This window comes from Lolium perenne, chromosome 2 (genome assembly GCF_019359855.2).
Source record: "Lolium perenne isolate Kyuss_39 chromosome 2, Kyuss_2.0, whole genome shotgun sequence".
Lineage (NCBI taxonomy): Eukaryota > Viridiplantae > Streptophyta > Magnoliopsida > Poales > Poaceae > Lolium > Lolium perenne.
In genome coordinates, this window is record NC_067245.2 from 180,663,491 (window position 1) to 180,689,953 (window position 26,463).

At 47.3% G+C, this 26,463-nt stretch overlaps 3 protein-coding genes across 3 annotated transcripts; 2 read left to right on the forward strand and 1 right to left on the reverse strand.

Moving 5' to 3' along the window:
• Nucleotides 1-5,310: 5,310 nt before the first annotated feature.
• On the reverse strand, nt 5,311-6,282 carry LOC139835677 (uncharacterized). Its single transcript, XM_071825536.1, has 4 exons — nt 6,218-6,282; nt 6,047-6,119; nt 5,692-5,946; nt 5,311-5,609 (listed from the first exon to the last, which is right to left on the reverse strand). Exons 2-4 carry the CDS (start codon nt 6,114-6,116, stop codon nt 5,311-5,313), a joined length of 624 nt encoding a protein of 207 aa, XP_071681637.1. The 5' UTR covers nt 6,117-6,119; nt 6,218-6,282.
• A 4,048-nt stretch (nt 6,283-10,330) lies between these two features.
• Nucleotides 10,331-11,172, forward strand: LOC127320815 (uncharacterized). The gene has a single exon (XM_051349895.2). It carries the CDS (start codon nt 10,417-10,419, stop codon nt 11,170-11,172), a length of 756 nt encoding a protein of 251 aa, XP_051205855.1. The 5' UTR covers nt 10,331-10,416.
• A 14-nt stretch (nt 11,173-11,186) lies between these two features.
• On the forward strand, nt 11,187-13,743 carry LOC127320814 (uncharacterized). The gene is made up of 5 exons (XM_051349894.2): nt 11,187-11,481; nt 11,680-11,899; nt 12,474-12,613; nt 12,843-12,962; nt 13,043-13,743. Exons 1-5 carry the CDS (start codon nt 11,187-11,189, stop codon nt 13,189-13,191), a joined length of 924 nt encoding a protein of 307 aa, XP_051205854.1. The 3' UTR covers nt 13,192-13,743.
• The last annotated feature ends 12,720 nt before the right edge of the window (nt 13,744-26,463 follow it).

The window sequence follows — 26,463 nt, forward strand, 5'->3', positions numbered from 1 at the left end:
TAGATTTATGGCAGTACCACACTATACATACCTGTTGTGGAGGTTGCCCGGACCAAGAGGACCAATCACGAGTCAAGGGAAGCTTTGCCTTAGCCGATAAGTGCGACAAGGATTTTCACAAAGTTGGCAGTAAACTTTCGGGATGCAAGCCGAGTACTTGGCGTCAAAAAGCATGACTGATTACGACGTACTGCCAGACGCTGGAAGGCCAAATAAAGAATCAACTTTCAACACAGAGAAAAATTCTAAGGAGGTGCAGATTCACCCGACAGATCCAAAAAAGACGACATCTATCGCAAACGATATGGATATCGCATAGGAAAGCGCGCTCGTCAAGTTCCTCCGTGAGAACTGGAAAATCTTTGCATGGTGTCCAGCTGACATGCCAGGAGTACCTGTGGAACTTGCCGAGCACCACCTAAATTTGGATCCAACAAAGAAACCAATCGAGACAACCTTTGCGGCGTTTTTCGGAACCAAACCGCAAAGCCATGCTTTCAGAAATAAATCGACTCGAAGAAGCTGGTTTTATCGTAGAAATATCTACGAAGCCACATGGGTAGCTAACCCGGTTGATGGTGCCGAAGAAAAACACGACAGTCCTTCGCATGTGCGTCGACTTTACGTGTCTCAATAAACATTGTCCTAAGGATCACTTTCCCCTCCCAAGGATCGATCAAATTATCGACTCCACGGCAGGTTGCGAACGTCTTTCCTTCTTGGATGCATACTCTGGTTATAACCAGATCAGATTAAAAGAAGATGATGAAGCCAAGACAGCGTTTATTACACCTTACGGCGTGTTTTGCTACAAGACAATGCCCTTTGGTCTAAAAATGCGGGAGCAACATATCGTAGGATGATGCGAAGTGTTTAGCAACACAGATCGGGAAAACGTGCAAGTATACATCGATGATGTCGTCATAACATCAAAAAAGGGGACAACATTGATCGAGGATCTCAAAGAAACTTTTGACAACCTCGACAAATTCTGCCTCAAACTGAACCCGACGAAGTGTTCTTTTGGCGTCCCAGCAGGAGAACTTCTGGGGTTTCTAGTTTCGGCAAGAGGGATTGAAGCAAATCCCGACAAAATACAAGCCATAGTAACAATGAGAAAGCCAACAAAGTTGAAAGAAATACAGCAGCTAACTGGGCGAGTCGCAGCTTTGAGCAGGTTCGTCGCCATGTTAGGAGAAAAAGCGTTACCATTTTATGCGCTGATAAAACAAGGAGATAAATTCCAGTGGAACGAAGAGGCCGACAGAGCTTTCGAGGATCTGAAGCGAAAAATCTCGACACCACCAATCCTGGTGGCTCCAAAGGAAAAGGAACCTCTCCTGCTATATATCGCAGCCACGCCCCAAGTGGTTAGCACGGTATTAGTTGTCGAAAGAGAAGAAGAAGGGAAAATCCATGGAGTGCAGCGGCCAGTATACTTCGTGAGCGAAGTCTTGTCACCTTCAAAACAAAGGTACCCTCGTACCAAAAGCTAGCATATGGAGTGTTCACGACAGCACGAAATTGCGCCACTATTTTTCGGCACACCCGATCATAGTGGTCAATGAAGCTCCCTTGTCAAATATACCTGAATAACCCGGAAGCTACGGGTCGTGTCTCCCTTTGGGGAATAGAACTTTCCCTCGGGACATCACGTATGAAAAAGAAAAGCAATAAAGTCGCAAATACTGCCGGACTTCATCGCAGAATGGATGGAGTTGCAAAATACAGGACCTCCGTATTTATCGAGAACTTGGACCATGAACTTTGATGGGTCCAAGAGACTAGAAGGAGCTGGCGCAGGAGTAGTACTCATATCACCAGAAGGCGACAAATTGAAGTACATCCTCCGGATGACGTTCCTTAACGCATCTAACAATGAAGCAGAATATGAGGCCCTCATACACGGGATGAAGATGGCGAAAGCCTGCGGAGCAACTCGATTAAAAATCTTTGGCGACTCACAGTTGGTGGCTCAGCAAGTTATGAACCAATGTGATGCAATCAATGATAGCATGATGGCATACAAGGAGGTGTACAACGAGCTTGAGAAGTTATTCGATGGATGCGAAGTAAATCATATTAGCAGGTTGAGCAACGACGAAGCCGACGTTCTTGCAAACATCGGGTCACAAAGTGCCTTCCGGTCCGCCAGGTGTATTCTGGGAAGAGATAACAGAGAGATCCACTAAGCCAACAAAGTCAAAAAAGAAGGAGAAGAAACCCTCGGGGGCTGCCAAGGAAAAGCAAGAGGACGAAGAAGAGGATCAGGACTTGGTCATGGTGATACAGATACCGTGGATGCAGCCGTACATATCATACATCATGAGGAAAGAAATACCCGATGATCCAGCTTGAAGCAAGGCGAGTAATTCGACGCTCCAAAGCTTTTACGGTGGTCAAGGGAGAATTGTATAAGCGAAGTATTTCAGGCGTTTTGCAAAGGTGCGTTACACCCGAAGAAGGAAGAATAATCCTGAAGGATGTACACGAAGGAATATGTGGCCACCACGCAAGTAGTCGAGCTATCGCAGCCAAGGTTTTTCGGGCAGGATTCTACTGGTTGACAGCAATCGAGGACGCCAAGGACATAGTAAGAACTTGCGACGCATGTCAAAGGTTCGCCGCAAAACCTCACTCTCCAGCAGCAGAGCTAGCACCAATACCATTGTCTTGGCCCTTTGCTCAATGGGGACTTGATATGGTGGGTAAGTTACACAAATCCTGGCCAGGAGGAAAGGAGTACATGCTAGTAGCTGTCGATAAGTTTACAAAGTGGATAGAAGCGAAGCCGATAAATTCACCAGATGGAGCATCCGCAGTAAAATTTGTAAAAGGCCTCGTCTTCAGATTTGGAGTGCCCCACAGCATCGTCACAGACAACGGCAGCAACTTCACATCCCATGAATTCAAAGATTATTGCGAAGAGGTGGGTATTAAGCTGAACTTTGCGTCGCTTGCACATCCTCAAACCAATGGGCAAGTCGAGAAAGCCAATGGCATCATCTGCAATGGTATCAAGAAGCGCTTGTTAGGACCACTTTGGAAAAAGCTCGACATACCTGGCCGGAAGAACTACCAAGCGTGTTGTGGAGCATCCGAACAACACCAAACACAGCAACGCAGGAAACTCCGTTTTTCCTGGTTCATGGAGCAGAGGCAGTACTACCAATCGAGATAGAGCACAACTCTCCACGTGTCGCTGAATATGATGAAGAAACGTCGAGAAGAGTGCTAGAAGACGACGTCGACGCACTTGATGAAGCTCGAGATGAAGTATTATCTCGGGTAACCAAATATCAACAGGACTTGAAGAATTACCACAGTCGACGTTTGCGGCCAAGATCTTTTCAGGTGGGAGACCTAGTTCTTCGGCTCACGCAAAAAAGTCATGAAAAACTCGAGTCACCATGGCTTGGCCCTTACATTGTCACGGAAGTAATTGGAGGAGGAGCATACAGAATAAAGGACAAAAAGACAGGGGTGGAGGAGCCAAACCCCTGGAACGTGGCGCAACTTAGGCGTTTTTACGCCTAGAGTCAAAATATAGTCTTTGTAAAGCTTCAATGTACTGAAACGCCCGCGAGTTTTCAGACGCACTCTTTTCCTTTTTCGGGGCACCGAGTGGGGCCGGAGAAGGTTTTTAATGAGGCGGGCTCGCGGTGCTGCAAAATAATAAAGATAGTGACAATATAACTTTTCTTCTTTATCGACATGACCAAAGTCTTCGCTCCGACGAATTTCAATATAGTTCATCGACAAAAGGAAAAACTTGCCTTGGTATTCAAATACCTCGTGAGTCAACAAAAATACAAAATAGTACTCAATAAAAAGCTTGGGGGCTCATATTCGCCTTAAATATATAAATGCCTTGGTTCAAAACCTCGCAAGTATACAAATATAGTAAAGAGTCACCGAAACACTCGGGGGCTAAACAAACAGAGAAATATAATGATTGCTTTACAATATAGTCATGGATTACAAAGAAAAATATCTACAAGAAGAAACTAACTAGTCTTGATTCAATATGTCATCAAGAGTAACCCTGTTTTCCTCAGGAGCAGCACCAAGAAAGTCGGCATAATGGCCATCGGCAAAAAAGTCGGCATCCATCCGAAGTAGGTCTTCAATCATTTCTTCGGCTATAGGCGTAACCTTCGTGTTAATCCTGTCAACACCAACTCTCCGACGTTTTACTTTTTGGTGAACTTTCTCGACAACCTGGGTAAGGTCAAGCTTCGAGTGGCAGATTTGGAGCATGATAAGAGCAAATCTGGCGCCAGCTACTAGTTGAGCTTTGACAAAATCATGGATACTGCGAGCATCCTTGAACCTTTCCATCAATTCAGGAAGAGTTTTTGGTTGGACGTTCCGAGGAAACATGGAGTTGTAAACCATGGACAAGGTCTTGGTACAGAAGTCGAGGAAATCGCGAGTTTGAGAGGCACGATCTTGAAATCTGACAATTTGGCGGGTCCTCTCTGGGGTAGCCCAAAACAACGAACCATGGTCCAGGGAAAGATTAACAAGGAGGGTTGTCCTAGCATTTACCCTCTCTTCCTCGGCAGCAGCATCAACAAAGGCACCTATCAAAACAAAGAAGTGGAAACCTCTAAGAAACAGTAGCATGAAGATAAAAAATATCAGCGGACGAAACAGGCATACCCGACATATCTGCACTGGCTTCATTCATTAATTCGAGCATGAAATTTTCTCGAGTAGTTGCCTTTTCAGCCTCGGAAGCAGCAATTTCCTTAGCAGCCACGGCTTCGTGAGCTTGTTGAAGAGCAATTTTTTCGGCTTCAGATGACTTACGAGATTGCTCCATCATCACAAGTGTTTGCTTCTTCGCATACTGAAGTTGCTGCCGAAGTTCATCCAGTTCTTGCGACAAGGTATCGTCGACAGGTGCAGTATCAGCAAAAGCTCTCCTCGCACGAGAAGAAGGCGATACATTGGAAGGAGCGGAAGTTGGAGTATAGTTATCAAATATCAACTGAAATTTAGACAAGACAACATCAAATGACAGATAGAGTTTTTCATTAATTTCTTGGAATCATTACAAGGGCACTACAGTAGAGCTAAAGAAATGAGTGTCGCCAAAACAACTACTTTGGCAACAAAAGCAAAAGAAACAGAAAAAGAAACAAGGAGGCATGCAACTAGACCTCCGGCCTCGAGGAGCTAGGAGTCGAAGCATGCTTGATACCCATATTCGCAAAGATATTCTTAGTGTTGGTCTTGGCTGCCTTGATCAGCGACCTCCATCTCGAATGCTCTATCTGGCTGGTGTCGCCAACCTTCATCCAATCAAGCGTACGGTTGGCTGTCGGCAACCAGGGCAACAGTACTCTCGACAGCAACCTTCATATTCTCCTGACGCATCTTCAATCCCAGGTCTTCCGACGAATTGAAAAGCTTGGCAAGGGCAAGGAAAGTCGAAGGTTCCTCTTTCTTCGGGAAGAAGTAGGGGAACAACGCCGACAAACTTGCACTGGCATTGGCCACGCCTTCACGAATTTCGCGCCCATGGAACTCCAGAAGAGAAAGTGCATCAAGGAGAGGGTCATTGACGGGATTCTCCAGATCAAAATCTTGGTTTGTTTGGGCTGCCACACGAGACAAACCATTAGTCAAAAACCAAGAAACAGGAAGTACAATAGAAGGGGTTGATGATATTACTCAGCGTACGTCGACTTTGCGACTTCAGACGCTTGATGATCTCTTGTTCACGCACAGTTTGTGCAGTTTTCTGCTCATCTAAGGCAGATTCGGCATCTTTGAGCCTTCTCTGCAGCTCCTCGACACTAGCAGCTTTCACCTTGGCTTCATCAACCTCGGCCTTGGCTTTGCTAGCAGCAAGTTCAGCTTTCTTGCGAGCCGCCTCACTTTGCTCGAGTTTTTGAGCAAGTGCGTCGACACGTTCGTTGGCCTCTGAAAGTTTTTCTGTCGAGATATGAAAAAGAAAGAAAAGAAAGATCAAAAAATAGCGACAAGCAACAGGAATAGAAAGTCAAAGAAAAATAGCAAGTATAAAAGTCGTTACCTTCGGCTCTGGCGGCATATTCACGGTACCCAACAAATTGGGACCCGATCCGAAGAAGCTCTTTGATCATTGGCTGTTCAAAGGTAAGTACATCAAAAGAAACGTCGGCATGAAAAAGAGAAAAGGTGTGAAAAAACAAAATAAGGAAAATATAGATGCCGACAAACTTACATCATCTAAGAGCAGAGTCGACGAACTGCCCAACTGAGGGGCAGAATCAACAATCTTTTCAACCCGTGCCCTTTTTGGTGAAGGGGCACGGGGGCTCGAAGGAGTAGATGTATCAACATTTTGTTGAGGAGGCGACGATTCCTCCCCTTCAACTGGTTTTTCTGAAATTACTAAAGTATGTGACGTACTCGTTCGAGCAGCCACATCTAAAGTTGGAGTTTCTTCATCATCACTGTGACAAAATAGTGGCAGCATAAAAAGCAAGGCAAAATAAAATTCTTCAAATAAAAAAGGAAAAGAGCAAGGAACCTACGAGCTGATGATACTCTCGATGTATGGATCATAAGCTGCTTTTCGAGGTGCAGGAGCAGTTTCTTCGGGTTTCGAGGTCCCGGAATCTTCGGCATTGCTCCTTTTCCTTTTGCTCTTCGGAGAAACAGCAGGAGGAGGAGATTGTGCTGATGTTGTATCTTCAGAGGCAGCATCCTTCTCAGTAGATCCCGCAGATTTTCGAGAATCTGCGGGTTCATTCACAAAAGAGGGGGTCTCCTGGTTGACATCATCGACAACGGCTCTTTCTTCGACCTCTCCATCCTCAGGAAGAGGAGGAAGGGAAGCCATAGTAGGATGATTCTACAAAGAAATAGTGACAAAAGAGAATAAGTGAGATACCACTGCAAATAAGATACGAGGAACAGTTCAAAACAAGATAAAACTTCGAGAAGACAAAATACCTCGGGAAGAGGATTGGAAGCACTGTATGGTTCCACTCGACAGGAGGAGGGAATAGGATCCTTCTTGCCTAATCGAGAAATTCTTCGAACCAATTTTTCCAAATCCTTTACAGAAAGATCACTGGAGATTCTGTTGGCGTCATTTTCACCAGAATACGTCCAAAGGGGATTTTTGCGAGCCTGAAGAGGCTGCACTCTAATCCTAAGGAAGTAGGCGATAATTTGAACACCAGATAGCTCTTTGCCTCGAGTGTTTTGAAGATGACGGATACGAGCCATGAGCGCCTCTGTCGCCTTTTCTCTTCTTCGAAGCTTCGGCATCCCAGAACGGCGACGCTGAATCCTGGCACTTCCGTCAAAAGGAACTATGTTGTGCTCCACAGAATTGGCGCTTTCTTCGTGGATGTAGAGCCACTTTTTGCGCCATCCTTGGACAGAATCAGGAAACTTGACGTCGAAATAATCGACATCAGTCCGAACACAGATAACAACGCCACCTATGTTATAAGTGACGTTGTGGGAGCCATTACGGCGGAGGCAGAAAATGCGCTTCCACAGAGCCCAATTGGGAGTGATTCCGAGGAAGCATTCGCAAAGTGTGATAAAAATAGAAATGTGAAGGATGGAATTGGGAGTCAACTGGTGCAGTTGAATCCCATAAACAAAAAGAAGGCCGCGGAGGAAATCGTGGATTGGGGTTGAAAGGCCGCGGATCAGGTGATCAACAAAACTAACCCGATACTCCATTGGAGGCTTGGGGTAGCTTTCTTCGCTAGGAAAGCGGATGGCGTCCTCCTTCGTCATGAGGCCGAGCCTCTTCAGCGTGTTGATGTCTTGATTGGAGATTTTGGATCTCTCCCACTCAAAATCCTCGGCGGCCATCTTGGATTCCGGCGTGCTGTGGCGAGTCAGACGCGTGCGCGGTGGCATCAACGGCAGTGGGCAGAGCAATGTATGTGCGTACGGAAGATTGGAGAGAGTTGGGCGCAGGGGAAATTTTGCGAAAAGGAACAGGTGAGCGGCGCAAGCGAGGGGATGAACGAAGGTTGAAGAAGGGTTTATATAAGATTCGGGTGAAGCAGTGTGCCGTTGGATGAAGAAATCGTGTGGTGAGGATGGATCTTCTAGACACAAGGGCAAAAGAGTATTTTTACTGAAATAGGCGTTACCATACGTGCGCCAGGAAAAGCGGAGGACGTGTGTCCACTACTTGCACGACGTGTCAACATGGTCGAAGCAATGGACCCACAGGGCAGAGAACTCACGACTATTCGAGAAGGATGAAGTAAATTTGATTAAGGGAAGTATGTCGACAAGAAAAATAAAAAAAAGTGGCGACAGAAAGAATTATTCAATACTTCGGGAGCCTTTGATCAAATACAAGTTTTTGCCCAAATGCTCGGGGGCTACTTCAGAAAAAAGTAAATTTTCGAGTATGACAAATATAGAAATTGCGGGAGCCTACAACCAAGCACAAGTCCTTGGCTGTAGCCTCGGGGGCTACTCCCATCGGGAGCGCTGTTCGCGCACCCGAGAAATATAAAAATAAAGAGAGAGAAGAAGAAGAAGAGGAAAGAGTTCATATTGCGAAATAATGACAAAATAGCGACAAGGTGGAATAAAATGTTGAGCCTACAACCAAGCACAAGTTCTTGGCTGTAGCCTCGGGGGCTACTCCCATCGGGAACGCTGTTCGCGTGCCCGATGAAATTAACAAAGGAAAAATAGAAGAGCAAGAGAGTATATTTCGAGTTATAATTAACTCTACATATACTCCCATCGGGAGAACAATATAAGTCATATTTGACTCAATAAAATGTGCCATTCCAACAGCCGGAAAAGCACTCGACAATATATTCTCAGGACGCCAAAGTTGCGATCAATTTCTGAATGCCGCAAATTTGCGAAGGTAAGACCCCAGAATCCATTCTGCTGGGCGTGGCATCGCCAAAGACTGCGCTCTGCTACTTTTATCCGTATCAACAGATACGAAGAAAAATCCTAACGGACGCGTTAGGTACCCGATAAATTTGACTGGGACTCGACAGAATGGTAAGACCTTAAGCGGCACCTGTCGAAGTTTACACCAGTATCCCGAGATCATGTCCAGGGACGTGATTTTGAAGTAGGTTTTTGCGGATTGCCACTAGAGCAGTTAACTAGTACCTGATCCGTCAGATGAACTAGCCCCAATTACCAATATCCCTGTACAATATAGAATTTTATGAGAAGAAATATAGAAAGTTAAGGCTTTCGGGTAAAAATAAACAGTGGAGATTTTCCCTGACTTTACAATTCAAGCAAAATCTCGGGGGCTACTGACATAGGCATCCCAAATGGGCCTGCCGAATATAGTACCCGGGGTTTATTGAAGGCCCACTACCCGAAGAATAAGAAGATTCGGGAGCCCAAGATGCGTTTAAGGAAGAAATAGAGTTGTAATAGGAAGTGTTGTTTGTAATCTGGCGGGACGAGTTAGAAACCGTCCCGGACTCTGTAAACTTGTATAGCACGAATCCCTCGGCTTCACCTCATATATAAGGGGGAGTCGAGGGACAAAAGAAAGAACCGAATCATTGTCTGCAAACCCTAGTTTTCACAATCGTCGAGTACTTTTCGGCTGAAACCTTCGAGATCTACTTACCCTCTACTTCTAACTAAACCCTAGCCTACAATCCATAGGCATTGACAAGTTAATCCCTTGTCACCGAGGGAAGGAGAAAGGATCGAATCCATTGTCAACATAAACCCTAGTTTCTTAGTCGAGCACCTTTTCGGTTGATCCTTCGAGATCTACTTGCCCTGTACTTTCTACGAAACCCCAAGTCTACAATCGGTAGGCATTGACAACTTAATCCCTTGTCACCGAGGCCAAATTGTGTGACGCCGAGCCTAGGAGGATGGACGCCGAGGCCAAGACCCGTGCAGAGGACACAAGGATCATGCTAGCCGACTTGAGCAGCGTCGACGATGACACTAGGGTCTGGTTCATGAAGAGGCGCGCGGAGATCCGCGCGCGAGATGTCTGATCACCGACGCCATGCACCCAACACCATGGCCTCCTTTTGGACTTTTTATGATGTTCAGACCTGGTTGTGCCCCTTTTGGACTCCACTTTGCGCCGTACCATTTGCAAACTGTGATGAACTTATTTCATACCTCAATTTGACGTAATTTGAGGCTATAATTTCGTGCAAATTTGACCTAATTTAAGGCTACAACCTGTTTTCTGAATTTTCTGAAACTACTAGCCCGCGCCGAAAATACGTTGGCCCGCTGGAGCCACCCGACATAAACGGACGCCCGCGAGCCCCGTTGGAGATGGCGCGATGTGAATGTGTGGCGCCCGAGCCCCACACGAGGAACCTGGTCGAACTAGAACCCAACAAGTACATCCCCCGGTCTGTCCCTCCCCGCATCGTCGTCAACATTTCCCCACCGACAAAACCCCACCGGACGACCACCATGCCGCCACGCCCGCCGCTTGCGCCGGCGATTGACGGTGCCAGAGCTGAAGAAGAGGAGGTCCTCCTCCGCTTCCCGCTGGACGACCCCGCGCTCCTCTTCCGCGCCATGCTCGTATGCAAGGCCTGGCGAAGCCTCCTCACCAGCCCCAAGTTCGGCACCCGCTACCGCAACCTCCACCGGGCACCGCTCTTGCTCGGCTTCTTCGAGAACGAGGAAAACCTCCGCGTATGGTTCGAACCCTCGTCCCCCACCTCCCCCTTCCCCCCGATGCATCCCGACCACCGTGACCTCGTCGTGCTCGACTGCCGCCACGGCCTCGTCCTCTTGAGGTATCCCGTCTTGGACTCGGATGCTCGCGCCGAGGAACTCATCGTCTGGGACCCCGTCGGCCGCCGCCAGTGGGAGTTTCCACCTCCGGAGTTCGCCGCCAATATCACCTACGACAATGCGGTGGTGCTCTGCGCCGCCGACCGCTGCGACCACCTCGGCTGCCATGGCGTCCCCTTCCTCGTGGCCTTCGTGGGCACCAACCCCTCGGTCGCCCATGCCTCCGTCTTCTCTTCAGAGACCCGTGAGTGGAGCCCCGTTGCCACTTGTTACCCTCCTCCTCCTGCCGACCCTGACTTCGCAGTCGACCTCGCATATGAGCCCAAAGGCCTTGTGGGAGATGTACTCTACTTCAAATGCGACTCCGTGATTCTACGGTTCGATTATATCAGAGCTGAACTATCAATCATTCGCGGGCCCTCATGAAAGCAGAGCAAGACATGCTGCTGGGATGCGCAACTATGCAGGAATCAGGGCTTTGCCTGTGGTCGAGGGACACTGCCCCCGACGGATCTGTGGCATGGATGCAGCGCAGAGTCGTCAAGCTGGACGAGGATATGTCCCGTGTCTATGACATCTACAATGTGATTGGCTTTGCGGATGGAATTGGTGTCTTCTACCTCAAAGCACTCCCTGGCATCCTCACAATTGACCTTAAGTCAGGCAGAGTTCTCAAGAATATAACTCGCATCAGAGGTTTCAGTGTCATTCCCTACATGAGCTTCTACACTCCAGGTGCTACTCTACTTGTTTCCATCTACAAACCTCTACTATAAGCTGCTAATTGTGTATATTTGCTCTGCTGCAGTTTGTGATTCATTTAATTAGTAAGGCCGTAAGTAATATTGTTAGCGCTGTGGGAGCGTGCATTTTCTCAAGAATGAGCTTCTTGAATTGGAGTTTGTAATCCCACATATATCATTTTCTTTTCAGATCAAGCTATGGCTATAACGCTGCCATCTATTATCGCCTCCTCCACGGAGGGGAATGGTGAGGAGTGGGGCGGATGGGAGGAAGTGGGAGATGGGGAGAAGGAGGGGGAACAACAGGAGGAGGAAGCTGCCCAGGAGCATTTCGACAATGGGTCCAAAGCATTTAACGATGGGCACTATGACAGCGCTGTAGAGTTCCTACGCCAATCCCTCGAAAGCAGGTTAGGGTTCTTCCTTTTCACCCGCCGCTCTTATCCAAAAGCCTAGCTGTAGCTTGCACACGTATGGACTTCCAATTAGTTCATTTCTCTCATGCGAATTAGTTCGTTTGTCTTATGGGTTTATATTGGTATTTTTGTATGTGATTACTTGCTTTGTGATTTTTGACTTGTGTATTTTGGGAGATGAGTTTAATTGGGTTTAGGATGTTATATTGATCAGAGCAATGTGGTAATACTTGGGTGCTAGTATCGCCTCTTATGTTATGATGTGCAAACTGCAATACCAATGAACATCGAATCAAAGTATATTTTCTTCAGGGATAGGTGTTACTCTGTTCTCAGACATGTCCTTATGTTTCTTTCACCAGGCTGTAAATATTTCCTCTCGGTGCAACTTATCTATATGCTAGTACTTGACACTGGCACTTCATGATCTGTACAAGCACTAGGCGGCTGTTACAGCTTAAATAGTTGGCACCTTCCTTTAATATTGTGGAAGTTACTTCTGTTTTTCTTGTTCTATCTGGTATTATATTAACTTTCGTGGCCTTACTAAGCCTTTGTTATCACCTAGGGTGGTAAATCATGGTAAACTTTCTCCAAAGTGTTGCGACACATACTACAGATATGGATGTGCTTTGCTGTGCAGAGCTCAAGCCTGCAGTTCATCAGATGACAGCTCTCTGAATGATTCAGTCGTGGAGTATTATTCAGGTATGTCCCTTTACCCCATTCAGTTGAATTGCACTGAAAAACATTATTATTCTCTATATGTAGTTGATAATGTTACTGATTATGCTTCACAGCCTTGTCTCTTCATCTGTTCATACCTGTTACCAATTTTCATTTGTCTCAGTCATGCTACATGCTGATATAACCATTGGTTATAGAAAAACTCAAATGGAAAGATGATTCTGATTCTTTTTGATATATCTTTTGTCAGATTTAGATCTGGCATGGAAAATGTTGCATTTTGCAAGGGTAATACTTGAGAAGAGTCCTGGCAGCAGTAGAGAGAAAGTTAAAATCTTTGCTGCTCTTGCTGAAGTCTCTATGCGAAGAGGTAGTCTCAGTTGTCTTAGTTATGCCTGCATTTAATTGATGAATGATCCTGACGCTTATGGTCCCACATTTTATTTTCAGAAGACAGAGACTACTCAATCATTGCCTGCTCCAAAGCTTTGGGCATCTTGGCGTATTTGGTTGACACTGGTAGAAAAACGCTCATCTATACCGGTTCCAGAGGGGCATTCGTACCGGTTGAGAAACCGGTATTAATTATCCGGCACTAAACCCCCCCCCCCCCCCCCCCCCTTTCTTACCGGTTGCTTACGAACCGGTATAAAAGGGGCCTCCACGTGGGCCACCAGGAGAGCTCAGGCCAAGGAGCTTTGGTACCGGTTGGTAATACGAACCGGTACCAAAGGTTCCCACCCGCGGCAGGTAATTTGCCCAAATCTCTGCCGCGGTAGAGTATTGGATTTTTAGGGTTTTTGGAGGGGTTTAGGGATATCGGTTTGTTTCATATCGCGTCGATGCACCAGAAACGCGTTTGGGTTTAGGTAGTACATGAAGATCAAGATGATGCATAGCAAGTTGGTGCATATAATATAACACACATGTAATTGCATAAGATCGCAAATTAAGTAGCACTATGCATGAAGATCGATCTTCATGCATAGTGGTACTCTCCGAGGCGTACTCTATATATGTCTATTACATGTAGCATAGTGGTACTCTTCGAGTCAACTATATATGTAACATGTACATCTGCATTCATAGTGGTACTCTGCGAATGGTGGTATGACGTCCCGAAGGAAAAATCCCGCCAATTCCTCGCCTATTGCTATGAAGCGGTCATCGATTGAGAGCTTGTTCCGCTTTCTTGCCAACTATAAAAGAATAAGATACAAATGAATACATGAAACAACTATTACTGAAACTCAGCACAACTTATGATAAGAAAACAAATTTGTGAAGATTGTTTTTGTACCTCTTTATTTCTTTCATTATTCGTTCTCTCGTTGACAATTCTGCGGATGTACTCGCAAACAAAGAATCCACAGAGATCGGTCCCTTGTGGTTGTTGCGGGCATTTCTTTACAAGAATATAATTCAATCAAACAATAATCAAGTATGATAATTAAAGGTGTGTGGACCTAGGTAGTACTACTTACTTTTGCACGCCATCGCAGCTTCGGTGTCCATTCACGGGACTTATCTTCCTTGATGAAAGTTTGCCATACGCTGCTCGACAAAAGAAAATGCATAAAAGAGTCATCAATTAGTTCAAAGCAGGAAATTAACGAAACAAACCGATAAGAATTAAAATTACCTTCTGAGCATTAAATAACAAGACACATATAGTTCCGATTTTTTGCTTAGTGAGTCAAAGACTTCAACTTCTCCAATTTCCATATTGATGACGAGAAGAATAAAGTGAAACCTACGCACGTTTCAATATGTAGTGTCATATATATAAGTCATTAGTTAAAATTTTGACATACGGTGAGCAAAATATAATGTGTTATAAGACAGTAAGACTCACTCGAAGTTGTAAGGCCAAATTATTAGCTTTTTGTCACGTTGTCGCTTCAAAAACCTTAGCAAATTCTGCGGTGTATCCTTGTTATAGAGGGGATTTTCTATGGTTTTAACATGCATTGTGTGCGGGTCAATGAACCCAATGTCTGTGATATCGTCCCTTTTGCATTCGAGCATCTTCGATCTGCATAATATAGCGCACAAAAGATTATAATCTGCAGACAATGAACGAGCTGAGCTAAAGACTTCTCAAATTAAATAAATAAATCACTTACAGACAATAGCAACTGATGATTGATTTGTCGAGGGCCCGGAGATTGTATAACTGAAAGAGTTCAGCGAAGTCAACGTTCACACAGTACTCCTGGAAGTAGTGCTCTTCCCTAACTCGCACCATGATAGTCTCGATCCCTTCCTTTGAGGCATTAAGGTACCATGAATGCAAGTTACGCATACATGTTGGTACCTTCCTGAGATTCTCGACCAAATCTTTCCCTTGAACAAATTGATATGCTCGTTCAGCGAAGGCGTAATCAGTTGTGTCTTGTCGAGAACTTTGAACGGTCTTCCCGTCAAACACCTTGAGAGGGGCGACCGATTGAACGGGTTGTTGTCCGAGCTGGTAGACTTGGTGTATCCCTTTTATCTCCCTGATACCCGATTTAACGGGTTTTATCGTCTCGATCATCTTGTCATACGACCTTTCAATAGAACGTGCATAGTCAGATGGCGGCGATGGTACAGGGTCATATAGATTCTCAACGGTACGCACAACTTTCACCGAATCTAGTGTCTTCTCGAAAGGTATCTCTGGCACTTTCGGTGCAAAAAAATTCTTCAACTCGGCCTGAACGGCCTCCGCGTTTTCCTCTGGAGTTTTTTCCCAAGGTAACTTCTCAGTAGGCGGCAGTTGTTTCTCCTTTCTAGCTTTCTTCCTAGGCGGCGTACCGTTCCGCTTAACGGACGCTGTCTTACGCGGAGGATCTCGAGATGGTGGACTCACGCTGGGGTCCCTCTCAGGTAGGTGTGGACTTGGCTGCTCACCAGGACTGCCACCAGGAGGAGTCGATGGCATTTGCTGCTCATGTGTAGGAGTCGGTGGCCTTTGCAAAAGGACGACGTACTTCTTCGGCCATAGGGCGAAACCGTGCTTGACATCGGCCAGTGTCCTCTCATCTTCACCTCTAGGAATATCAAGCTCCACTGTTTCAAAACCCGGAACAACTTCATCCACCCCGACACGAACACAGCCAGGTGGAATGGGCATATGATGGTGCATTGCTCCATCTTCACTTGGGTACACATAGCCGACCGCCACCTTAACTGACGCGGTCCTGAATAACATATGTAGCTCGCAATCTGTCTTCTCCGTGACATAATCCACGGGGTAGCTTCCTCCACATCCGTCAAGATGCGAGGAACCGACACTGCTTCTTCGCTGAGATGGGGCAGCATCGGCTTGTGGATCCTGTAGAAACAACGGCTGATCAGGTGCCCTCTGATTTCTCTCAAGAGCCTCCACCCTAGTTAACAATTCCGTTACAATGTCGGCGTCCTTCTTCTTCTTTCACGAACGGCTTCTATAAGTGTCAGCGCTGTCCGGCCACTCTTCCTTCATGGTGAGACCTGGGCGAGCTCGTACCCGTCCAATGTGTTCAGGGTTCCCCAGAGCGAGTGTCAGCTCGTCATTCTCTCGATCGGGAATGTACTCTCCCTTTCTGACCTTTTCAATTGCATCTACAAGCTTCGGTACAATTGCCTCAATTTTTTCCTTCCATTTTCCCTTCGCAACGATCAGCCCTGTCTTTGGGTCCAACCCTGCCCCATGAGCGAACAACCAGAACTTGGACCGTTCGGGCCAGTCCCATGTCTGTGGAGTGATTCCTGCATCCACCAGTTTATTCTCAAACGCTGTCCACTTCGGAATGGCACTCTTGTAGCCACCTGACCCCAAATGATGCGGAAGTTTCTTCTTTGAAGCATTTTCGGTATTTTTCTTCGATCGGGACACAAAAGTAGACGATTGCTTATACTCCTTAAATGCGAGCCAGTGATCTTTTATCTTCACTAGATTATCATCGAATACTGGATCTTCATTCTTATATTTGTCCCATAAATTTTTCTTCCAGGTCTGGAATTGTATGGCCATCTTCTTCAATGTCCATTCCTTGACTTTATTCTTCTGGCCTTCCGTCATGTCTTCCGGTAGGCTGAACTTTGTCAGTAGCGTGTCCCAAAGAAATTTTTTCATCGTGTCGTTGACATAACTAGCACCACTCTCCGCGTTCTTCGGCTTATGCCACTCTTGAATGCTGATCGGTACATGGTCCCTAACAATAACTCCGGCTTGACTTGTAAATTTGCGGCAAAACTCCTTGGGATGCTCTGGTTCACCATTATCCTTGAATGCCGTGAGGGCTAACCTGCCCTCGCCCTTTAGCACCCGCGTCGGGCCTCGTTTTGTTCTAACAGACTTGCTCGATGATCTAGAAGGCTAAAAGAAAAAAATATTCGTTAATAAGTGCAATACAAATAAATGAATGCATCTAGGGATGAACACAGACTAATTGATACATAGATATACACCTCGCCGGAGTTTGTGATGGACACTTCATTGTCTTTTCTAACTTGTTCAGACTCAAGTCCCTCGCCAAAATCATTCAGAAAGTCTTGGAACTCGTTGTCATCTCCATCGTCGGGTTCCGGACCACGGGCACTCTCATAGATCAATTTCTGCACCGCTTCTTCCCCCTCCTCATCTCGGACGAAGGTGCCATCCTCCATACCTCAATGTCACTACAAAATTAAGAAAGCAATTGTATTTCATTCATCCAATGAGTCATTTAGCTAGCAATTCATTATTTGAAATACATAAGTTGTCACAAGTTAATAGCATAATCCTGTGAAATACAAACACATAGCATTTCTAGGGAGGTGGCATCGGCGGCGGTGGCATCGGTACATTTCAATAGCATTTCTAGGGAGGTGGCATCGGCGGCGGTGGCATCGTCACATTTCAACACGGTATCAACAGACAATAGCTAGTCGAAATGAGCATGAAGCAACAACATGCATGTATCTTATCTATCTCCTACCTCTATATCTACTACCTAAAAAAAACGAGAGGGGTCCATTTTTTGCCACTAAGTTTGCTCCTTCCCAACACCACCGCCGCCACCCTTTCAATCTCCATCACCACCGTATCCCTTTGATCCGTAGCACCACCGCCGCCACCCCCCATCAATCTAAATCTCCACCAGAGTCCAATGTGAGAGCGCCATGGCCAAGAAGTGCTTTGGCACTGTCGTCCAATGGCGATGCGCCATGCCCATGCACCGCACCTACGTGTACAACGCGGACGTCCATGCACGCGTAGCCTAGTATAGCTAGATCCTCCGGCCATGCCGCACCGCCGCCGCCTACACGCGCACGCGCCGCCACTGCCCCTGGCCCACGCCGCCTTCGACCTAGCGGAGCCCGACGCGCGGCTGCCGCTCCTCGCGGACTACGCGCGCCTCAAGCCCGTCGACGTCCCGGCCACGCCACCGTCCGAGGCGGCCTTCGACTGTGGCCGGTGGTCTCCTCGCAGGCGCCGCCTCCGAGGCCTTCCTCGTCGGCGTCCCGCCCGAGCTCCTCCTACCACCGCACGCGTGCCGCTTGGGCGGGTCCTACTAGTGGACCGAGGATGAGCAGGGCGGCGGCGGCCATGTGACTGCGTGGAGCTATTACGCAAAGGCGGGCGCCGGCGGCAGCAACCATAGCGGGCGGCGACAGTGGCGGGCGGCGGCAGCAACCATGGCGGGCAGCAACCATGGCGGGTGGCAGCAACCATGGCGGGCGGCGGCAGCAACCATGGTGTTCCGTCGGAGCTATCACCCGCCAGCAGTGAGCGCGGCCGGCGACGCATTTCGTCAAACGCGCTGAGCGCGAACGCGATGCGGCCGGCGGGGTGGCCGGGAGCGGGCGTCTGCGGCGTCGGCGAGGCCGACGGCGGCGTCGGCGAGGTGGTCTCGCGGTGGCGCGCGCGCAGCATGGAGCGCAGCAGCGGCACAACTTCTTGCCGAAGGAGGAGGGGGAGAGGGGCGGCCGGGCGCACTCACCTTGGGTTTCCGGCGCGCGGAGGAGGGGAGAGCGGCAGGCGACGGCGTGGGCGACGGCGACGGCGTGTCGGCGGGCGGCGCCGAAGATGGCGACACGGCGTGGGCGACGGCGACGGCGTGGGCGCGCGGCGGTTTCTGCGTGTGAAGTGTGGGGTTTGGGCGAATATCCCCTCGCGGCTAAGTCAAAACGTAGGGGAACCCCCTTTGGTACCGGTTGGTACCACCAACCGGTACGAAAGACCCCACCAACCGGTACCAAAGGTTTTTTTTTTGTTTTTCTTTTGCTGTTTCTTTTGTTTTTCTTTTGCTGTTTCTTTTTCTTTTCTTTTTCTTTCCTGTTTCTTTTGCTGTTTCTTTTTCTTTTCTTTTTATTTTCTGTTTCTTTTCTTTTCTGTTTTTTTTCTATTGCTTTTCTGTTTCTTTTCTTTTTATTTTCTGTTTCTTTTCTTTTTATTTTCTGTTTCTTTTCTTTTCTGTTTTTTTTCTATTGCTTTTCTATTTCTTTTTCCTTTTTATTTTCTGTTTCTTTTCTTTTCTGTTTCTTTTCTCTTCCTGTTTCTTTTTCTTTATTTTCTATTTCTTTTTTCTATTTATTGTTTCTATTTATTTTTTCTATTACTTTTCTTTTTTCCTTTCCTTTCTATTTCTTTTCTATTTATTTTTTCTATTGCTTTTGTTTTTCTTTTCTATTTCTTTTCTTTTCTATTCTATTTCTTTTCTTTACTCTCGCCACGACGCCGTCCGCGCAGGAAACTTTCCCGCCCCGACGTCGCGCGGGAAACTTTCCTGCCACGACGCCGCGCGGGAAGCTTTCCCGCCACGACGCCGCGCGGGAAGCTTTCCCGCCACGACGCCGCGCGGGAAACTTTCCCGCCCCGACGTCGCGCGGGAAACTTTCCCGCCACGACGCCGCGCGGGAAACTTTCCTGCCACGACGCCGCGCGTGGGAGAAAAAAGGCGAGAAAGAAAGGGCGGGAATGAAATTTTATTACGATTGAACTCGAATTAAAAGTACATAGCTCAACTGAAAATTAAGATACATGGCCAGATTTGACTGTTGGAGCCATTCAGTCATACTCGTGCCTAGCCCTATAGTAGTCGCCACTGTAGTCGTCGTACTCGCTGTCATCATCATCGCTGGCATCGGGGTCGCGGTAGTCGAACGTCGGCGGGTGAGCACGCGTGGGCTGGGACTGAGGGTAGCGCAGGCGGGGGCCACGGTAGGCCATGACGCCCTGGAGAGTCCGGCCGCGCCACCACAGCCGACGGCCGGCCTCGTTGAAGTTCGGAGGAGGCGGGCCGCCCTCCTCGTGCCTGGAAAGCGCCCTCTCACGCCGATTGATGAAGAAGCTTTCCCAAGTCGGGCTATAGTCGGGATGCCACTGGGGATTCCTCCGCTGCTCTGGCGTGAGCTCGAAGTAGTAGTGGTTCGTGATGGCCATCTCGCGCGCCACACCTAGAGGGACTGGAGGGACCGGTACGCCTCCGACGCTTAGCAACCAGCCGGTCGGGACGCGGTAGCCCGGCGGGCAGGGGTAGTTCGAGGCGCAAAGCGCCTCCGCCTCCCGGGGGGTTAGAGATACGATGGAAGCCATGGGAGAGAATGATGAGGTTTGCAGATATGAGTCTAGATGTGATATGTAAATAGTGGCCAAGCCTACATATATATAGTGAAAAAATGGCGGGAAGACAGAGGCGGGAACCGGTGGAAAGCGCGGGAAGAAAATAGGCGGGAAGACAGAGGCAAACCTTTAGTACCGGTTGGTGGGTGCAACCGGTACTAAAGCTGTCGGCAGGATAAGGACGCCCTGCTCGATGAGATAAAGTATGTAGCGCACGATGCCCTGTCGGTGGGATAAGGACGCGTGGGTAACCTCTAGTACCGGCTGGTGGGTGCAACCGGTACTAAAGCTGTCGGCAGGATAATGACGCCCTGCTCGATGAGCTAAAGTGTGTAGCGCACGACGCCCTGTCGGTGGGATAAGGACGCGTGGGTAACCTTTAGTACCGGTTGGTGGGTGCAACCGGTACTAAAGCTGTCGGCAGGATAAGGACGCCCTGCTCGATGAGATAAAGTATGTAGCGCACGACGCCCTGTCGGAGGAAGAAGAAGACAAAGTAGAAGCGGCGCCGTGCCTATAAAAGGAGCATCGATACGCCATGGGAAGCAGTAAAACAAGCCAACCATCTCCATTGTTAATATCTTACATACAGTAACATCATTACACAAAAGTGATTTCCATATTGAGATACACAAGTTATGATCCCTATATGTAGCTAGCTAGTCTTCTGAGTTTTCTTCGTCTGTTTCCCTTTCTTCTTACTGCGACGCAACTATGGACAATCTTCATTGTTTAAGATGATGCTTGGGTCAATTTTTACCTTGAAGGGTGGAATATCGTCAAACTTATTATAATCTTTTGACATGTCTGTCTTGTCCTCTACTCCCACGATGTTTCTTTTTTCTGAAAGAACTATGTGCCGCTTTGGCTCATCGTATGATGTGTCCTCTTGCCTTTCTTTTCTTTTTTCGGTTTGCTAGACATATCCTTCACATAAAAAACCTGAGCCACTTCACTGGCTAGGACGAATGGTTCGGTGTCGTACCCTAGATTCTTGAAATCCACTGTAGTCATTCCGTACTGCGGGTCTACCTGTACCCCGTCTTTCAGGTTGAACCATTTGCACCGGAACAAAGGGACCTTGAAATTAGGTCCATAGTCAAGTTCCCATATCTCCTCTATGTACCCATAATATGTGACCTTGTTCCCATTGCCATCTTCTGCATCAAAGCGGACACCACTGTTTTGGTTGGTGCTCTTTTTGTCTTGGGCGAAAGTGTAAAATGTGTTCCCATTAATCTCGTACCCTTGAAAAGTTGATATAGTAGAAGATGGTTGCTTGGCCAACAAGTACAGCTGCTCGTCATCGGTGACATTCATGAGACGTGTTTGCAACCAACCGCCGAAAGTCTTCATGTGTTCTCCATCAATCCAATCTTCACGTTGCTCCGGGTATTTAGAGCGTAAGATATCCTTGTGTTCCTCTTTGTACTGAGCCACCAAGATGGAATTATGTAGAACTGTGTAGTGTGCTTGAGTGAAAGAATGTCCGTCCATACACGTTGCTGATTTCTTTCCTAGCGTGCCTTTTCCACGCAGTCTCCCCTCATAGCGCGATTCAGGAACACCGATCGGCTTAAGGTTAGGAATAAAGTCAACACAAAACTCAATGACCTCCTCTGTTCCATAGCCCTTGGAGATGCTTCCTTTTGGCCTAGCACGGTGATGACCCACAAGTATAGGGGGTGTATCGTAGTATCTTCGATAAGTAAGAATGTCGATCCCAGCGAGGAGCAGAAGGTGTTGACAAGCAGTTTCGATGAAGGATTCACTGTAAATGCTCACAGACAAGTATTTAGGGGGGTTTGATGTAACAGTTGAATAAAGTACGAGTATGTAAAGTGCGAGAGTAATAATTGCAGCGAGTGGCCCAATCCTTTTTAGCACAAAGGACAAGCCGGTTTGTTTACTTATAATGACCAAACGTTCTCGAGGACACACGGGATTTTAGTCTAGTGCTTTCGCTACATACGGCTAAATAATCTTCATTGTTGTGATAAGTGTTGTGTGGGTGAACCTATGCTAATGTACCGCCCTTCCTAGGACTAATACATACTTGTGATTATACCCCTTGCAAGCATCCGCAACTACAAGAAAGTAATTAAGAATAAATCTAACCACAGCCTTAAACTCTGAGATCCTGCGATCCCTCCTGCATCGATATACCAACGGGGGTTTAGGTTTCTGTCACTCCGGCAACCCCGCAATTAGCAAACGAATACAAGATGCATTCCCCTAGGCCCATAAATGGTGAAGTGTCATGTAGTCGACGTTCACATGACACCACTAGAAGAATAACACCACAACTTAAATATCACAACATTGAATATTACTCAACCATAGTTCACTACTAACATTTAGACTTCACCCATGTCCTCAAGAACTAAACGAACTACTCACGAGACATCATACGGAACATGATCAGAGGTGATATGATGATGGATAACAATCTGAACATAAACTTGGTTCAATGGTTTCACTCAATAGCATCAACAACAAGTAGGAATCGATACCGGGAGAGTTTCCCCTATCAAACAATCAAGATCAAACCCAAATTGCTACGGCGGTGACGGTGTCCAGCGGTGATGACGGCGGTGATGATGGTGGAGATGATGATGATGGTGATGGCGATGATGTCCAGCTCGATGACGGTGACGATGGCGTCGATTTCCCCCTCCCGGAGGGAATTTCCCCGGCGGATTCCTGCCCGCCGGAGAGCTCTTTTCTCTCTGGTGTTCTCCGCCCCGCAGAGGCGGCTGTAACTCTTCGCGAGGTACCCTCTGTGGCTTAGGTTTTCGGGACGAAGGGTTTGGCGAAGAAAAGGAGGCGAAAAGGGTCGTGGGCCCCCCAGACCATAGGCCGGCGCGGCCAGGGCCTGGGCCGCGCCGCCCTAGGGTGTGGGCCCACCCTGGCTGCTCCTGGCTCCTCCGTCTGGGGTCCTTCGTCATCGTGTAAAATAGGATTTTTGGTGTAATTTCCCTCCGAGTTGATCTTCCGAAATATTGCGTTTCGACGGTGCTTTTTCCAAACAGAATCCACGGCTCCGGTGTTCGATCCTCCAATAATGATGAAACATGCAAAATAGATGAAATAACATAAGTATTGTGTCCCAATATGAAATATATCAATGAATAACAGCAAATTATGATATAAAATAGTGATGCAAATTGGACGTATCACACGGTTATGAACGTACTTCTTTAAGACTCCCATGAATCTCTCAAAGGGGAACATGTTGTGTAGAAATACAGGACCGAGAACGCCAATCTCTTCGACCATGTGAACTAGGAGATGTGTCATAATATTGAAGAAGGATGGTGGGAACACCAACTCGAAGCTGACTAGACATTGGACCACATCCTTCTGTAAATTTTGTAGAGTAAGTGGATTGATCACCTTCTGAGAAATTGCATTGAGGAACGCACATAGATTCACAATGGGTACTCGAACATTTTCCGGCAGAAGCCCCCTCAATGCAATCGGAAGTAATTGTGTCATAATCACGTGGCAGTCATGAGACTTTAGGTTTTGAAACTTTTTCTCCGACATGTTTATTATTCCCTTTATATTCGACGAGAAGCCAGACGGGACCTTGATGCTACTCAGGACTTCAAAAAAGATCTCCTTCTCCTCTTTGGTAAGAGCGTAGCTGGCAGGACCTTGATACTTCTCTGGATTCAGGTTGTTTCCTTCGTGGATACTTTGCTGGTCCTGCCGTGCATCCGGTGTATCTTTTGTCTTCCCATACACGCCCAAGAAGTTTAGCAGGTTCACGTAAAGATTTTTCGTCACGTGCATCACATCGATTGCAGAGTGAACCTCTAAGAATTTCCAGTAGGGTAGCTCCCAAAATATCGACTTCTTCTTCCACATGGGTACGTGTCCGTCAACATCATGCGGAACAGATTGTCCGCCGGGACCCTTTCCAAAGATCACTTTTAAATCCTTGACCATATCATATATAACTTCCCCAGTAGGGCGGGTAGGCTTCGTTCTGTTATCTGCCTCACCTCCGAAATGCTTTCCTCTCTTTCTTACGTGATGTTGTTTTGGAAGAAATCGACGATGCCCCAGGTACACATTCTTGTTTCCCAAATAATTACTGTCAGTCTCACCTAAACAGTGTGTGCATGCATTGTATCCCTTGTTTGACTGCCCTGAAATGTTACCAAGAGCAGGCCAATCATTGATGGTTACAAATAACAACGCTCGTAGGTTAAATTCCTTTTGCTCGTGCTCATCCCACACAGGTACACCTTCGTCACGCCACAACTCTAAAAGTTCTTCAACCAATGGCCTCAGGTACACATCAATGTCATTGTCGGGTTGCTTCGGGCCCTGGATGAGCACTGGCATCATAATGAACTTCCGCTTCATGCACAACCAAGGAGGAAGGTTATAGATACATAGAGTCACTGGCCAGGTGCTATGACTGGAGCTCTGCTCCCCGAAAGGATTAAAGCCATCTGTACTTAGACCAAATCTTAAGTTCCTTGCGTCATCTTAAAATGACTTGAACTCTCTGTCGATTTTTCTCCACTGCGACCCGTCAGCGGGGTGTCTCAGCATCACATCTTTCTTACGGTCCTCTTTGTGCCATCGCAACAACTTGGCATGCTCTTTGTTCTGGAACAAACGTTTCAACCGTGGTATTATAGGAGCATACCACATCACCTTCGCAGGAACCCTCTTCCTGGGGGTGGACTCACCCTCAACATCGCCAGGGTCATCTCGCCTGATCTTATACCTCAATGCACTACATACCGGGTAGGGATGGCAACGGGGACGGTTTACCCGAAACCCGACGGGGTTTTCCTCTATTAGGGGCCGGGTGTGGTATCTAATTTATCCCCATGGGGGTATTACCGGCAAAACATGCTCCCCGATGGGGAGAGCGGGGCGGGGGGCGTTCCAGCAATCCCCATACCCGAACCCCGTGGAGCCCCGCATGTATCGGTAATATCCCACAAATTTAGCTTGTCCTTCTTAATTTCAGCTAAACACGCATTTACGTCCGTCACTAATGTTTGCTTACCTTATGTGTGTCAGTGTGTGGTGTTGTGACTCTGCACGTATTAAGTTATTTATGAGCTTGAATTTCTGCGATATTTTCATGATTTGTCTACTGTTTGTGATGGGGGTGGGGAACCCGTGGGTCTGCTATACCCGGTGGGTGATGGGGATGGGGAAAAATAGTCCCCAAGATGGGGAATGGGGACGGGGACGGGGGAATTTCACAAACGCGGGGACGGGGAAGAAAAGGCAGTCCCCGCGCGGGGGCAGACCCGTTGCCATTCCTAATACCGGGCATGCATTCAAATTCTCGTACTCCCCGCGGTAGAGGATGCAGTCATTGATGCATGCATGTATCTTCTGCACCTCTAATCCTAGAGGGCAAACAACCTTATTTGCTTCGTACGTGCTAGAGGGCAACACGTTCTCCCCTGGAAGCACCTTCTTTATTATTTTCAGCAACTTTTCAAATCCCTTGTCAGAAGTACCATTCTCTGCCTTCCACTGCAGCAATTCCAGCATGGTACCCAGCTTTTTCTGACCATTTTCGCAATTTGGGTACAACAGTTTGTTGTGATCCTCTAACATTTTCTCCAACTTCAACCTCTCCTTTTCATTTCCGCAGTTCATCTTCGCATCAAAAATGGCCCGACCCAAATCGTCATCCGGGTCATCAAAAATCGGCTCATCGAAAATGGGCTCTTCTTCAGCTTCGTCTTCCCCCATTCTACTATCACCGTCTTCAGTGAATAAGGGATAGTTGTCACTATCCTCTTCTTCTTCGTTGTCTTCCAATATAACCCCTCTTTCTCCGTGCTTAGTCCAACAATTATAGCTGGGCATGAAACCGTTCTCCAGCAGGTGGACGTGAAGGGTCTTCGAGGTAGAGTAATCCTTCATATTCTTACAGGAACTACATGGACAATACATGAAACCATTCGACCGCCTGTTTGCCTCAGCCACGTTGAGAAAATAATGCATGCCATTAATGAACTCGGGATAGCACCGATCACCGTACATCCATTGTCGACTCATCTGCATTTTATATGTATATAAAAAATCATTAAATACACAACATCGTGGATATATGAGTGACCAACTTAATTAATATTCAAGTTCATCACATAAAACTAATTGTTTTTATAAAAAAGAAGAGGGGCTCACCGAGGTGGTACCGTGCCGGCTAGGGGCCGACACTGGCGATCGACGGCGGTAAGGACGGGGATGATACTAATTAAAACCTACAAAACATACCATAATTTCAGCTCAAATTGCATATAAAAAA